Source organism: Phaenicophaeus curvirostris, chromosome 14 (genome assembly GCF_032191515.1).
Source record: "Phaenicophaeus curvirostris isolate KB17595 chromosome 14, BPBGC_Pcur_1.0, whole genome shotgun sequence".
NCBI lineage: Eukaryota > Metazoa > Chordata > Aves > Cuculiformes > Cuculidae > Phaenicophaeus > Phaenicophaeus curvirostris.
The window spans coordinates 6,891,350-6,905,987 of NC_091405.1; the positions used below are offsets into that span (position 1 = coordinate 6,891,350).

General features: G+C 43.5%; 1 protein-coding gene across 1 annotated transcript; it reads right to left on the minus strand.

Annotated features, from left to right (window-relative positions):
* Positions 1 to 2,218: 2,218 nt before the first annotated feature.
* Positions 2,219 to 14,365, minus strand: OSGIN1 (oxidative stress induced growth inhibitor 1). The gene is made up of 6 exons (XM_069868143.1): positions 14,245 to 14,365; positions 9,908 to 10,010; positions 6,480 to 6,616; positions 5,985 to 6,176; positions 5,560 to 5,651; positions 2,219 to 4,593 (listed from the first exon to the last, which is right to left on the minus strand). The coding sequence occupies exons 2-6, from the start codon at positions 9,990 to 9,992 to the stop codon at positions 3,600 to 3,602; spliced, it is 1,500 nt and encodes a 499-aa protein (XP_069724244.1). The 5' UTR covers positions 9,993 to 10,010; positions 14,245 to 14,365; the 3' UTR covers positions 2,219 to 3,599.
* Between the last annotated feature and the right edge of the window lie 273 nt (positions 14,366 to 14,638).

Below are 14,638 nucleotides of genomic sequence, written 5' to 3' on the forward strand. Positions count from 1 at the left end.
TGGGGAAACCAAAGGAGGATGAGGAGACCTGAAGAACAAAAAACAGGTGACTGGCATGAGACCTTTATTGAGCAGTAGCGAGGGCCAAATCTTAGCAGTAGACAGAGAATGACAAAACTGCTCTATCTGAATTGAGCAGAGAAGGGAGCAGCTTGAGGCGTCCCAGACTGACCTGCCCTGGGCACTGTGTCTGGAGGAGGTTCCCACTGGACGCCATGGAAAGGACACCAAAAGACTTGCAGGGGACAGAGAAATGAAGCAGAGCAATCTCTGATTTTAAACAGCCAGCTAACTCAACAAGCTGGGTCTCACGTGCAGCTGGTTTTGGTGATGGAAGAGGTTTGCATCTCACCAGATGAAGCTGCGTCACTCTCACCAGATGAAGCTGCGTCACTCCCACCAGTGATGCACGATGTGCAGAAAGCCCAGGAGGAGACTAGTACTTTTCCCGGTCCTGTCACATGCTGTAGGTCAAGGTTATAATGCACGGGTGAATTCCACACATAATAAAGCTGGTATATGTTGACTCTCATGACTGATTGTTTTGGAACAACAATTTATATTTGCCTCCATGGATACGGAGAACTGAATAACAACTTGGATTAGCACCACACAGCCTCGCCCTGAGGATTTCTTGTTGATGAGTAAACTCCACCTCTGCTACTGAGGACCTCTGCTTTGACACCCCTCTGGGAAAGAATGTAGGGTATTCTCTAAACATCAATGGTGAAAAAACCACTTCCCTTTCCAGTCCTACAGAAGGCAGGCAATCAGCTCCTCCCTCTTGGGCAAAAAAAGACAGCTATTTAAAATACAGTCACTCAAACTCCCCGCTGCAGGCACTGGCTGCTGAACCAGACAGGATCTCTTTGGTGCAGGGTAAATTCGGCCACGGTAACGCAATATGAGATATAGGAATGATGGAATTAGACCTCAGCGATGAGAAGAGCAGCATTTCACTTGACGCAAATCCTACACCCTTACCCCCAGCATGCTCTGAAGGCTCTTGTTCTTTAAGATGCCCTTTGGCTTTTTTCCTTTGTTTCATTTGCTTTTGATGCAGGAGTTAGAGACCTAGCCCATAATTTATTTTTAGAAAGGTGAACGTTGATCACTGATTTTTTTTTTCTAGCGAAGGTCAGCTGTGGGGAGGAACAGCACAATCCTGCACTGCCTGGGACCTCATCTGGAGAAATATAAAGTGGGGCAAAAGGTGTACCAGCTCATCTCATTTCTCCTGGGGAGGACCAAAATCATGTGAAATTACACAGGACCACATTATCCATACTCATGAATCCCCATATTGCCAGGATAACAGATTTGGGGAGCTAAAAAAAAAAAAAACCACACCAACTTCATTTAAAGCAATGAAGACAAAGAGATCCCCAGGGGCATTTCTACCCTGCTGAGCAATTACACAGACCAAGACACTCATCCATGCCACAATTACACAGATCAAGAAACTCATCCATGCCACACCTCTGCACCCACCAAATCCTGAGGGGCTTGGCCATCCAGTCTCACCCTTCAGAGAAGAAAGAGGATTAGTCGACTGACACATTGAATCAGACTCAGAGCTGCGCAATGGAAAAAAAACCAACAACAAACCAAGGGGCAGTAGATAAGCTGCAACAGGGACACATCAACTAGTTAAGAAAACACCCCCCAGCTCTCAACAGCAAAGGTGGTCAAATGTTGAATGAGGCAATTGAGTGCTGATAGGCAATCTCCATCCTGGGAGATACTGAAAGCTTTTCCCAACAAAGCACTGAGCAACAAGATCTGACTTCAAAACTTGCCCTGTTTTAGTGGGGTTGGACCAGAGACCTTGAGCTGTTCTTTCTGGTCTAAACTGCCTTATTGACTTACCGGACAAGGCCCTGATTTGGGATTCTTTCAGACAGGAGAACACACCAGGTAATAGCAAGGAGATCTAAGATGTCCTAGACAAGAATATGCTTGGCGCATAGCTTGGTATGGTGTTTTATCCCCACGAGAGACACTGCCAAAACAGCCTGCAAAGGTTCTCCATCCCACTCTAGAGAGGAAGATACACAGAAAGCAAATCCACAGGGTTGTGCTCCTAGGGAGGAGATTGATATGGGACTTAACAGGCACAAACTACACCCCGGTGTTTGCCCAGAAGCTGATGAAGAACAATTCATTAGATGTTCTCTGGGTCAGAGATTCAAATGCAGAGTAAAAAACCAAACAAAGATCAAGTCCAAAATTCACTTTATTTAAAAATATCATACAAGAACTGTCAGTGGCAAAAATATTCAAGTGCAATACAGCAACATCACAGACAAGCTCCTTACACATCTCAGCTTGAGACCAATTCACTTACAAACAGCCACTGTCTCCACATACTCAGCTTTCCAGAGACACGTGCAGCATCCTGTCATGTCAGTAAGTTTCAGTGCAGCACAGGGAGCAGAGTCTGTCTTTACATCAAATAAGATTAGCTATGACTCTGATTTTTCCTCTGAGAGGTATGAAAGGCCTAATTGAGAATGTGGGTCTAATTGAGAATGCAACATAAGGCATTATTCCCACCCACCCCAGCTCATCCCAAACACTGACTGAAAGTCTGTAACAGAATATTTTGCCAATAAAAATCTTTTAGAAAACTAGTATTAAAAAAATTGCTATGTATCTATAAAAAGGTATTAAAAAGTTACTGTGGCAATTTCCTCTTTATACAAACAGTATTCTTTTTAAGAAAATAATCACATAACTTTAGAAATTCACAAAATATATAAAAATGTGTGTCTTTCTGAAATACCCTGTGCAGCAGCAGCCCCATACAGTACCTGGGCAGTTACAGGACAGACCGGTAGCTCCCGTTTAGTTCTGCTCTCTCTACAGCAGCTGCCAAGAATTTGGCTATTGCAGTTTCAGGATTTAGAAAGCAGAAAGCTGCAAGATGCCAAACCAAGTGTTTGTAAATCAGTGTATTCCTTCTTAAGAAGGAGAAAAAAAAATCACAGCAATCTCTTTCTTTAAAAGAGATATCAAATATTACTTGTTGATGGTGTCAGTGAGACAATAAAAAGTTTTGGCTGTTTCTATGTTAGTTTTTGTTTGCAGAGTATCACTTCATGTGCCAGAGAGGTACCTGCAGCATCTTTCAGTGATTTCTGGTCTAATAAGAACACACGGTTCAGCCACAGGAGCAAATAAAACCATGTCAGCTTACTTTGTTTCACAAAAAAACACTGTAAGACACAGGGTTGTCAGCCTGCTGTCTGGAAATAATTGTTCCCCAATTCAATTTTCAGGAAGGTGTTACATGGAAGAGCAATCTCAATCCATGTTTTCTGTTTTTCCAGGCACGAGATTCCAAGCCCTTGCAGCCTTCATGCACAGCTGGGCAGAAGAGGAATCGAGTCCCTAGGGACTGAAGGTAGTGGCATGTGTGAAACCCACTATTTGGTGACTTAATCTTCCCAAATAACTCAGCAAGAACTTAGGAACTCTGCATAACCCTGGAGAATACCAGGAGTGGGCTTCACCTTTGAGGATGTACAAATGACTTCGTTTCTCTAAGAAAACAGCAGTAACCCATTCAGACACAGTCAGCGAAGTGAGTGTTTTTGTTAGGGGGGATTTTTGTTTGCTTTCTTTAACAGACAGCTGGCAACAGCCAAGGCTCCTCCCTGTACAAAACGTACAAAGTTATCTCCCGCTAGAGGTCCCAGAGCATAAAGTCCTTTCTCCAAAGTGCATTCATAGGTGAATGGGTCAACATCTATGGGATTCCTCTTTGGATTGACTGGTTGGTCACTGTCCATTGCCAAGTCAAGTCCATTATTTGGCAGAAAAGAGAGGTTGGGGTTTGAGCCAGTTAGAACAAGAGCCATGGAAATTTTATAAGTTTTCTGGTAGCCATTCTTGTCTTGAAGGATACATTTCTTGTCCTTGCCGAAAGACAACACATGATGTTCAGGAAGACTAACGTAAGACTCATAGGGTCCAGCACAAGCAGCTGACTGTTCTTTCATCATCTGATGGACTCTGTGGTATTCAGGGTACATCATTTTGGGGAGCTGATTAAAAATAAGACCTGGATCACTGACCCGTCTCCGAAAAACATGGATTACTGGAATATTGCATTGGTGAGCAAAGAGAATCGCGTCAGCGGCTGTCAGACCAGCACCTACAATCAAGACTGGATCTGACATGATACCAATGCTGCTGTTCTTCACTGCCTCCTCTAGGGCAGACAGCTTGTGATGGACATAGGAAAGGTTCTCCCCCTTGACCCCAAGCCAAGTAGGACTGTCATATGTTCCTGTAGCTAAGACCACATTCTCCGCATAGATAGAGAATGGCTCTTTATCACCTTTCACAGTTTTGAAAAATCCATCCACCTGAAAGACTTCTGTACTGTTCTCATTGAAGTTCCAGAGGGAGTTGTTATTCTCCTGTAGATGTTTCTGTGCATGGTTGGAGATGCTGTCTGCACTCACTTTCCTCACAGAGGTCACAACAGTACCACATCTGAAATTCTTCTGCAGGCCTTTCTTCATCACATAGTATTGATAATATTGTGCAATGTCTTCTGCTGTGGCTCTATTGTTTCTGAGGCCCCTGTAATACAGTACAAACAAAGGTCAGGCAACAGTTAAGTACGACTGGAATTTCTGCCCTCTTGTACTGAATGTATTCTAGAACCATCCATCCTGGCATTACCAGAGAAGATTTATCTAGGTTCCTTGACTTCAGCAAAGTTATTCTTGGTATAGAGCTAACACTCAGGTCCACAAGCTGTTGGACAGAGCTTTCTCTAGCATGAATCTCATCCCTAAGAACATGGTTGCTCATTTATGCCTTCCTCTCACATTTTGCTTCCATTCAATTATTAACTCCTGAACTTTTTAAGATTGTTACACATCTCAAGAGCAGAAGCACCTCAGAGACCGCACTGTAGGTGAGCTGATTACTTTTGTCATTAAGGACAGTAGCAGTAGACACAGAAGTCAGATGACCATGCCTTTTGCAAGCTTTATTCAGATATCGTGGTGACTGATCCACCTCCCCAATGCTGAGAAGTACACATTCCAAGCAGCACTGCAGCTTGGAATCACTGAATCACTGCAGAATGGACTTTTACTGGGGGCTGGGAGGGTATCCTTTCTCTTACTAGAATCATAGAATAGTTTGGGTTGGAAGGGACCTTAAAGATCATCTAGTTCCAACCCCCCGGCCACGGGCAGGGACATCCCACTAGATCAGGTTACCCAAGCCCCATCCAACCTGGCCTTGAACTCCTCCAGGAATGGGGCAGCTTGTTCCAGTGTCTCACTACTCTAATGGTGAAGAAATTCTTCCTAATGTCTAGTCTAAATCTGCCCATCTCCTTTTTATATCCATTCTCCCTTGTCCTAACACCACAAACCTTTATGAATAGTCCCTCTCCAGCTTTCTTGTAGGCTCCTTTCAGGTGGTCGCTATAATCCATAACAGATGGGTAGCTACACTCAAGAAGGTCACTCCAGTTCAGGTTTCCAAATAACCTCCAGATGTTTGCAAATAATCACACTACTGATATCTCACCTTCTCTTTTGCTTCAACCAGTCTTTGAACGGGAGATCTGGAAGCCCCATCCATTCTCCTCTGCTCAGGGTAACCATAGTGCCCTCGATAGACTGGAACAAGACACACAGTAAAATAAACTTTCAGTTATTTAATGTAAGAAGTGAAATGCCATTTTATCATATTTCAATACGGCACAGATCATTAAATCAGTGATTTCCTCTGATTTGCTGTCATGGAGGAAACCATCCATGTCCTACAGAAGGAACAATAGACTAGAAATACAAGTCTCTCATGTTTTTTTTCCTTTTAAACTTTTGGTTTTCTACATACGTAAAATCAAATGTGGCTGACTTGCGTATTAGAGGAACTTTTGCCCCTTCAGTCAACACATTTGACTATCTTACAGCATGCAGACCTAAGCATTTAGGCTTCAATTCACATACATGCCAGGCACCTCCAGGAGCATTTCTGCCAAGGACCAGGTGGGGGATGGCTCTGTCTGTCTCGTGCCACCAAGTGAGGACAGATTCTGCTGTTCCACCGAAGTCTGTGTCTGGGCGCTGTAGAGTATCAAAAAGAAGAGCCACGGGGCTGTGGGATCGTCCCTCCAAACCTTCAGACAGATACTCCAGGTCCTAAAGAGAGGCAGGTCAGACGTTCAGCTCAAAATACATGTTCTACCAAGGAGCAGACTGCTCGCTACTCCAGTGCTTCAAATCAGTGATTTTGGTGTTCTGTAAAGCTCATTTATTGGCACACAGACCCTGTTGTTGCCTGAGGACTACCTCAAGTTTTTTTAGCAGCAAAGAGATCTGGACAACCAAAAGTACTGCTTAAGGATCAGTCTGAGTGCTTTGAAAATTCAAATGAGGTTATCCCCTACAATATCCTCCTAGGATGCCTTATTATGATCTTATACTGTTCTTCTTTACACAAACCTGGTCCAAAATGGAGACATGTGGCGCCTCTTCCAGTTTCCTCTGAAGAATGGGATGAGGATGAAGCGAATCTCTTTTGAAGTAAGGGATGTAGCCTGACAGCAAATATGACAGACAGATTCCTGAAGGTCCATTCCCTAAAAAGACACAATGGAGAAGCATTTATAACCCTGCAGACAGAGCAGCAATTTGATGGGTGTTTTTAATATCCAGACCAATTCAAAGGATACAACACTGCTGTGGATATAGGGGACTTCCTGTTTCACATTGACCAGCGACTTATTGGATGGTGTTGGCAGCCCAGAGAGGCTGTGGAGTCTCCTCTGGAGATATTCAAAATCCACCTGGATAAGTTCCTGTTTTAACCTGCTATAGGTGAACCTTCTTTAGCAGAGGGATTGGACTGGATGATCTCCAGAGGTCCCTCCCAACCCTTACCCTGTGACTCTGAGTTGGGGAATTTACCCTCATATGTCCCTTTCTCATCCTCAGTTATATCTATTTGCACTGCAAGGTTTACAGAACTTGCTGAAACAACACTGAGAAGCCTGAAGTGTCTAGCATGTGGATGAACTGAGTTACTGCTTATTAACTTCTTTAAAAGTTTAGAAATGTGTCACACACTGACTGGGGGCCTCGGTTCTCTAGGATGCACCTCTCACATCAGTGTAGTTCATTGTGCACAGGATACAGGGTAAGTCCAGAAAAGAGAGCAACTATTGAAGTTGAAGGGAAAATAGCTCTGCTCAGTAAGAAATTCCAATGCAATAGCAGTTTTGATGAAGGGGTATTGAGGACACTTCCAAATGGGAACCAGCTCTACTATAGTATTGCAGGCAGCATGTTAAGGAAAAAAAGTCTATCTGCCACACCAAGAATATAGCACTTTGATCAGATTGCTGAATAACTGAATTCCTACTGCTGACCACCCAACAGCTAGTAGAAAAAATTTGATATATATGACTCCAAAACCCAGTGAGAGCAGCGTGTGGAAAGTTTTCACATGGCTCTTCTCCAGCATGTTAAATATTTTACAGTGTCTGCATAACTAAGTGTCAGCCTCCCTGGCTCCTCGGGCTTTGTGGCACACTAGTATATGACTAATCACCATTACCTAACGCAGTGACGATGCAGGGGAGGAGGGCTGGAGTGACACAGCAGCCGGTGTTGTCACTGTGCCCGTGCTGCGCGTGTGAGCAAAGGCTGCTTCTTGGGGATCTGAGAGAGGGGGAGGTTCAAGCTGTAAAGCTACCAGGGAGCTGAGCTACGAGAAGAGCGCTACGTGCTGCAGCTGAGGCCAAAGTCTGCTCTGCTGAGCAAGGACCAGCAACTATAGGTCAGTGTCTGGAATATTCCACTTGCAGGGAAGTTATCCTAAACCGACAGGAATAGAAATTAAGAGCAAACTAAACTGCAGCTATAGTAAAATATCACACTTCTCAGGTTACTGCTTCGCTTTAGGAAGTACAAGAAGGTAGCTAAGCCAAACTTAATCACCCGAGCGCACAACGCTCAGCAACACACACAGAGGCTTTACTCTGAACCACATCTAAGTTTGACATGGACGGTCACAGTACAGATGTAGGGCTCCAACTAATATAGAAAGCAACTGCTTTCATGAGACTGCCAGCATAGTGGAGCAAGCCCACAGCCTTCCTGGATCAGGGCCTGGGGAAGTGGCTGGAACCTGCGTGCAATGTCCAGCTGCAGGGAACCAGCTGAGCTGCTTCAGTCCAACAGCCTCCCCAGAGTGCACATAGAATCATAGAATCATCAGGTTGGAAGAGACCCACCGGATCATCAAGTCCAACCATTCCTATCAATCACTAAACCATGTCCCTCAGTGCCTCGTCCACCTGTCCCTTAAACACCCCCAGGGAAGGGGACTCAACCACCTCCCTGGGCAGCCTCTGCCAGTGCCCAATGACCCTTTCTATGAAAAATTTTTTTCCTAATGTTCAGCCTGAACCTCCCCTGGCGGAGCTTGAGGCCATTCCCTCTTGTCCTGTCCCCTGTCACTTGGGAGAAGAGCCCAGCTCCCTCCTCTCCACAACCTCCTTTCAGGGAGTTGTAGAGAGCAATGAGGTCTCCCCTCAGCCTCCTCTTCTCCAGGCTAAACACCCCCAGCTCTCTCAGCCGTTCCTCATAAGGCCTGTTCTCCAGCCCCCTCACCAGCTTTGTTGCTCTTCTCTGGACTCGCTCCAGAGCCTCAACATCTTTCTTGTGGTGAGGGGCCCAGAACTGAACACAGGATTCGAGGAGCGGTCTCGCCAGTGCCGAGTCCAGAGGGAGAATAACCTCCCTGGACCTGCTGGTCACGCCGTTTCTGATCCAAGCCAAGATGCCATTGGCCTTCTTGGCCACCTGGGCCCCTGCTGGCTCATGTTCAGTCGCTGTCAACCAACACCCCCAGGTCCCTCTCCTCCAGGCAGCTCTCCGGCAAGAATCTGCTGGAGATCTGCACATTGGTGCTTCTGAGGCTTTAGTGATCCTCGTATAGGTGCATTAAGCACATAGCAAAATATCCTTCTTCCCACCTGAAGACTTGTACAACTGGGCAGAACAAAGTCACTCTCAGACTAGAAAGTAGTGACTTTTTCAAAGCTGCTGTTAGCGAGGATTAAGTGTGATTTATGTGGTGAACTAACTTTGGACTAGCTCTCTTGAGTGCTATAAATTAGATGACAGATAAGGAAAGAATTCAGCTCCACAAGGCATTTAAACATGTGCTCAGATGAACAGGGTCCAACACCTGTGCTCGAGCACGGCTCATGATCCATCACAGAAGGAAGGCATTGACATCACTACATTCACTTTGCTCCAAGAATCACCTCATACTACAAAGCTCCCCTCTTGCAAGGGAGACAAGACAGTTACTACATAACTTGTTTTCTAAACTGGTAGAAAATGCAGAGCTTTTTACCATTTTATTAAATCTGTACAAAATCAGCATAACTGACTTGCATTTTAAAAGAAATCTGAGAAAAACGTCAAGAAACTTTAACAGCGCCTAGAGCACTTTCTAAACACGCACACAGAGTGGGGAAGATCACACAAACCCATCTCCAATTCATTCACTACAGATAATCTCTTCACAGCAAATTGATGAACAACAACTAGTGAAAAGATTTCAAATTCTTCTAAATATCCAAGAGAGAAAAACAGGCCTAGCTGAACTGATGCCAAAAGGTTACCAATTTTACTATTAATAGAGGTGTGTGTTTTAATTTGTCAGATACCTGGTTCCCTACTTGCCCCAACTCCTAATGGTCTTTCTCTCAGAAGAAGAGAAAGTTTGGCTGTCAGAAAAAGGATGCAGAAACAGTGGTCAGTTTGAGGAAGAACACATGGAACAAAGGCTGAAGACACCAAGTCCAAAGCAACAAGAGCATGAGCGAATGCAGTAATGCTGGCAGGAGAAAGCTTACCTATGATCACAACAGGCAGTGGTTTGACCCCACTCTTATTCTGGGGTCTGGTCAATAACGCATACATCTTCCCGTCTGGAAGCATTTATGTCCTGGAGTCTACCTGTAAAAACAAGAAAATTTTAATTATTTGCCTTTTTTTGATTAAAAAAAAAAAACCAACAACAAAACACCATGACTTTCTACATCCCACTAACCCAGGCTGATCTAAAGCATTATCTTTGCATTGCAGACCGTCATGTTACACTCAGGGCAAGCCTACTTATCTTTTTCTCCTTCAGCCTCCAAAACCAAAGGATGATTTCCTGATTATGCAGCACAAAAGGCGGGAGAAAAATCTTTATCTGTCCCTTCCACACATGAATTCCAGTCCCCTTAGAGCAGCTGACAACTTAGGTAACCCCTGGCTACCTTAACCAAAGGGCTGCAGCTTGTTAATGAAAGCTTCACTTCTGCCCATGCTGTGCAGAAAATTGTTGTAATTATCATCAACACGTTGTACGTTCTAAAGCAGCTTGTGCATTTACTGATAAGTAGAGCAAACCTCACTCCCGACTTCTGCTCAAAGGCTGGAAATCTCCTGGCTGCATTTTCAAACATGAGCCATTCCATCACTACAGGGTTTTTGAAAAGCACCAGTTTAGCTCCTGAACAGTCTTTCTTAATTTCCAAGAAAACTGTGTTCTGGTCAAAAAAAAAATAAAAAACCAAACAATAAGTCTTAAAACAAAATATACATCACAGTTATCTTGGAGACTAAGATGTCATTAAAGCGGAATTTACAAAACTGATCTAATCACTATGCAGCTATTCAATGAACACTGAATCAAAGCTTTTTGCCATTCCTGCAGGAGTTCTACCATGTCAAATAATGACTTCTTTGGTTTTCCAGGAAATCCAACTATACGGTCACTAATCTGAAGAAGTTTAAAGTTATTTTTACCGCAATAAACATGAATTTCTATTGAATTCAGCATAAGCTTTTAAGTTATTCTATGGAGAATACGGTCTTCTATAAAAACATTATTCTTATTTTGGAAAGTTAAGTAAAAATCCACTGAATTGCATGGCTTTGTTCAGTAAGGCATAGGCTTCACACCCTTTTCAAGCCTAGAAAGATCTTTGGTACACACACCGCACGCTTCTACAAGGTCTGGCACATCACTGCCCTTGACAAAGCTATTGCAGCCAACGTCACCCTGTAAGTGTAACTAACGCTCCACTTTAAGCCTGACATTTACATCACCAGTAACTACTATCATGCAGTAAGACTCTGGTGATTCAATGAGCAGCCAGAAAACCACAGGTGAGTGTAGGATTTGCAGAATTCCAGGCTTCAGGCAGAGTATTTTAAGTGCGTTTGCCTGCAAGGCTGTGACAATTCTCATGCACACCTATATACACCCATCGCTGGGCTAGATAGAGCTATTCCAAGAAGACTGGGTTCATCCAAGTAAAGAGGCACGTAATGAGGTTTACAAGCTGAATTCAAAGTTTTGGATCATGGTTTAGTAACACGTACTGGTTGCCTATTACCACTTAAATAAGTATTAGTCTGACTCTCATGAATTTCCCTTGACAGGGCAAGAACCACTTAAAAGGCACAATAGTCGTGCTTTCTAATTTAAGTAATTTCAAGTCCCTAGCTTTGAGAAGAGATGGATTTCAAGAAAACTTACGTTCCCAGTTGAATTGAGACTCAAAGTTAGACACATACACTACAGAAGACAAACACCTTGTGTGTTGTGCCCACGCTGAGAACATCAACCCCTTAAGGTGTATTTAAACCAGCCCTGGTAGCTGCAGCAGCACAGCTCAAGTATTTTTAAGCCTTTTGGGTAGATTCTACATGAACCAAAACCTGAACCACCTTCAGTGGTTTCTTGTGATACATTTACCCCCAACTAATTCCCTACCACAAAGCTCCGTAATTGCAATTGGTAGAATTCAACACTGGGATGGTCAGAGACACCAAAGGAACAGGACCCTGCTGTGACCAGTAGGGTATTCCCCACAAACCAGCTAAACCACAGTACCCATCTGAAGGTTTGCAGAGGTCTCTTCTCCATGGTAACGAATAAATCCCTCTCCATGGTTGCACTACACAAGAAGACAAGTTCTCATTCATTTTTTCTAACATTCACATCTTATTTCTTGTGAAACTACTGAGAGTCTGGAAGAGGGAAAGTAAGACCTCTGGAAGCAACCTTCCAGGTTTCTGCTCCCTAGAAGTCTGCAGCAGCAGACAAAGTCCATGCACACTAGAGAGCAGTAACCCAGATTTTCACTGGAAGCAAGGACTGCTGAACCAAGTCAGTGGAGCACATGGCAAGAGCTCCAGGAAAGCAGCAGCACCAGCATATGAATAACGAGCCTGCAAGCCCGTTTGTAAGACTTGGGCACAAAGACATGCTCTCATGTGCCAGTATTTTTCTGGGGGAGCCTGAAGGGTCCAAAAAAAAAAAAAAAAAGCACAAGGCAGTAGAAGTCAGCCTGGCAGTCAGTCTTGTTTGCTTTAGAGAAAGGTTACCTTGGACCCCAGCCATTGCACCGTGCCACCCTACCCCACCCTGATAAAGAGCAAAACCAGGAGCCACCAGCTCAGAAAAAACACTCTCCTCATTTCACCCTCCTCCATTCTGTACTTTCTGACACATGACAAAGGAGCATTTACTGGAATTAAACTAAACCCTAATTCTGATGAAATTACTAGTTCCATACACATACGTGACCATTTTTAGCCACAGTTTTATTAAGGATCTGGGTTCACAAAACCCCATAATGACTATTTAAGTACTATGCACTTGTTTGTTGAAGTTTTGACACTGGACAATACTATTAACACTAGATTGAGCATCAGAGATTCTTCTGTTTATCCTAGCATGTCTCTAGAATTGTGAGAAGTCTCTTCCACATCCAATAGCTGCCATCTCCGTAATTCATAGTTAATAGTTCCTCTTTGAGGAGAAGGTAAACCAGATGCTCAATCTGTTTATAGCTATCCCCATCCTGTTGGCTAAAGGGGGGTAAAACTGAGCTCAGACCATCTCAGCCATTTCAGTTTCAGGCCAAAGGTCCGCTTTTCGTGCCATTAGAAGTAAAGTTGGACTATTTTAATGTTTTGGGTTTTTTTGCATTCTTAGAATCAAGGGACCACATATACCTCAATAACACGTACAGCTAATACAGTGTAGCAGATGAAAGCCTTTTCTTGCAGAGGCTGCTGGAAAGCACACAGGACATTTAAGTTCATTTCAAATCCATACAGAACTAGTTAGCAGTAAGAGAAAGCCTGAGCTAGCAAGAAACCCAATACTGCTCTTCCCTCCCTCCTTTTATGTAGGATAGGCTGCTGGGCATTCACATTTAACTTAGTAACACTGATCCCTGGTTTGGCTCCTGCTTCAGGCTTCCTACTTTAAATGGATGTCTCTCTCCTCCTTTTCATTTAGGAGCATGCTGCACGCTCCAGAATTTCTCTCCTCAGTGCTTCCAAAGCATTTCAGTCTCTATGTGATGTTACATAATTGTTCTGCTTGGAAAAGCATCCAGCTCATTCCTCATTCTGGGCCAACTCTGCATATCTTCCTGACACGACCTTAAGACTAGAGGGACTATAACTCACAAAAAGTCGGTCAGTGTGGCCCCTAGTTGTTCCAGGCTGCACAACTGAAACAGGTTTTCAGTAAGTAAAAGAAAAAAATGAAGATATATTTAGTAAGGTAATGACACTAGATAACCTTTAGCAGAAAGTAAAATCAATGACATCATCCGTATGCAAGTAGCTCTCTCTATAATGAGACTTCTTCTCAAGGAAGGGCCTCCAAGTGTGTCCTGTGAAGCACACAGGGAGGGTTCAAGTGCAGTCAGTATATATAAATAAATAATAGAAGAGACTGAAAAATCTACAGTGACATTCAGGTTTATCAAGGGCAACGCTAACGTAAATGCAATAGTTCTCTTCAGCTTCTTTTCTTCATCAACCCATTCATTTCATCAGCAGTTTTAAAATTTTAATTCAATAGTGCTGTTAAAACCTATAGTTTTTAACAGTTTCTTAGTGGTTTTTTAAACTAAGTCTAATAGTTCTTTTAACTATTGAGAAATCTCAATAGCTTTTACATTCCTTACTTGCCCACAAGTTTTTCCCCCTTCACTTGGACTGTCACTTTTGCATGCCAGGCCAGTCACCCACAAACATGATTAAAGCATGTGGAAAAAATTCACTTTTACGGTACAAACAAATAATACCTTCCTAAAACCCCTCTGTGGTATTCAGAAAGTAACATTACTGTATGCTGGAGAGAGTTCTCTACGTTAACTTATAGACTCCTTACCTTTAGCAGCAGGTTCGATGAGAAGTGAGATCTTAATGAAAATGCCGGTGCTGAATCCAGCCAAACTACAAGCCTTGAATCCTGCCTCTGCTCTAACTCAGCCGTTTAAATATAGTAGGCTACCAGCCTTGAGAGGAGGAGCTGAAATGAATAGAGGCGGGGCAATGAAAATACTGATAAGCATGAGTCAGCAGGAAAATTTCCCTTCCCAGCTTGTGAATGAATGATGTAGTGATCCTCCTTACTAATGTTCAGCTGACTGCACGCCTACAGCAAAAGCAGGCTGGTGGGAGCCATGGATGGCAGAAGTCCTGCCTTGAACAAAGACCTTCATTTTTAACCTTCAGGGTAAATTAAAATCAGAGACGTCATAAAATGCGATGCTTCCTCTGGC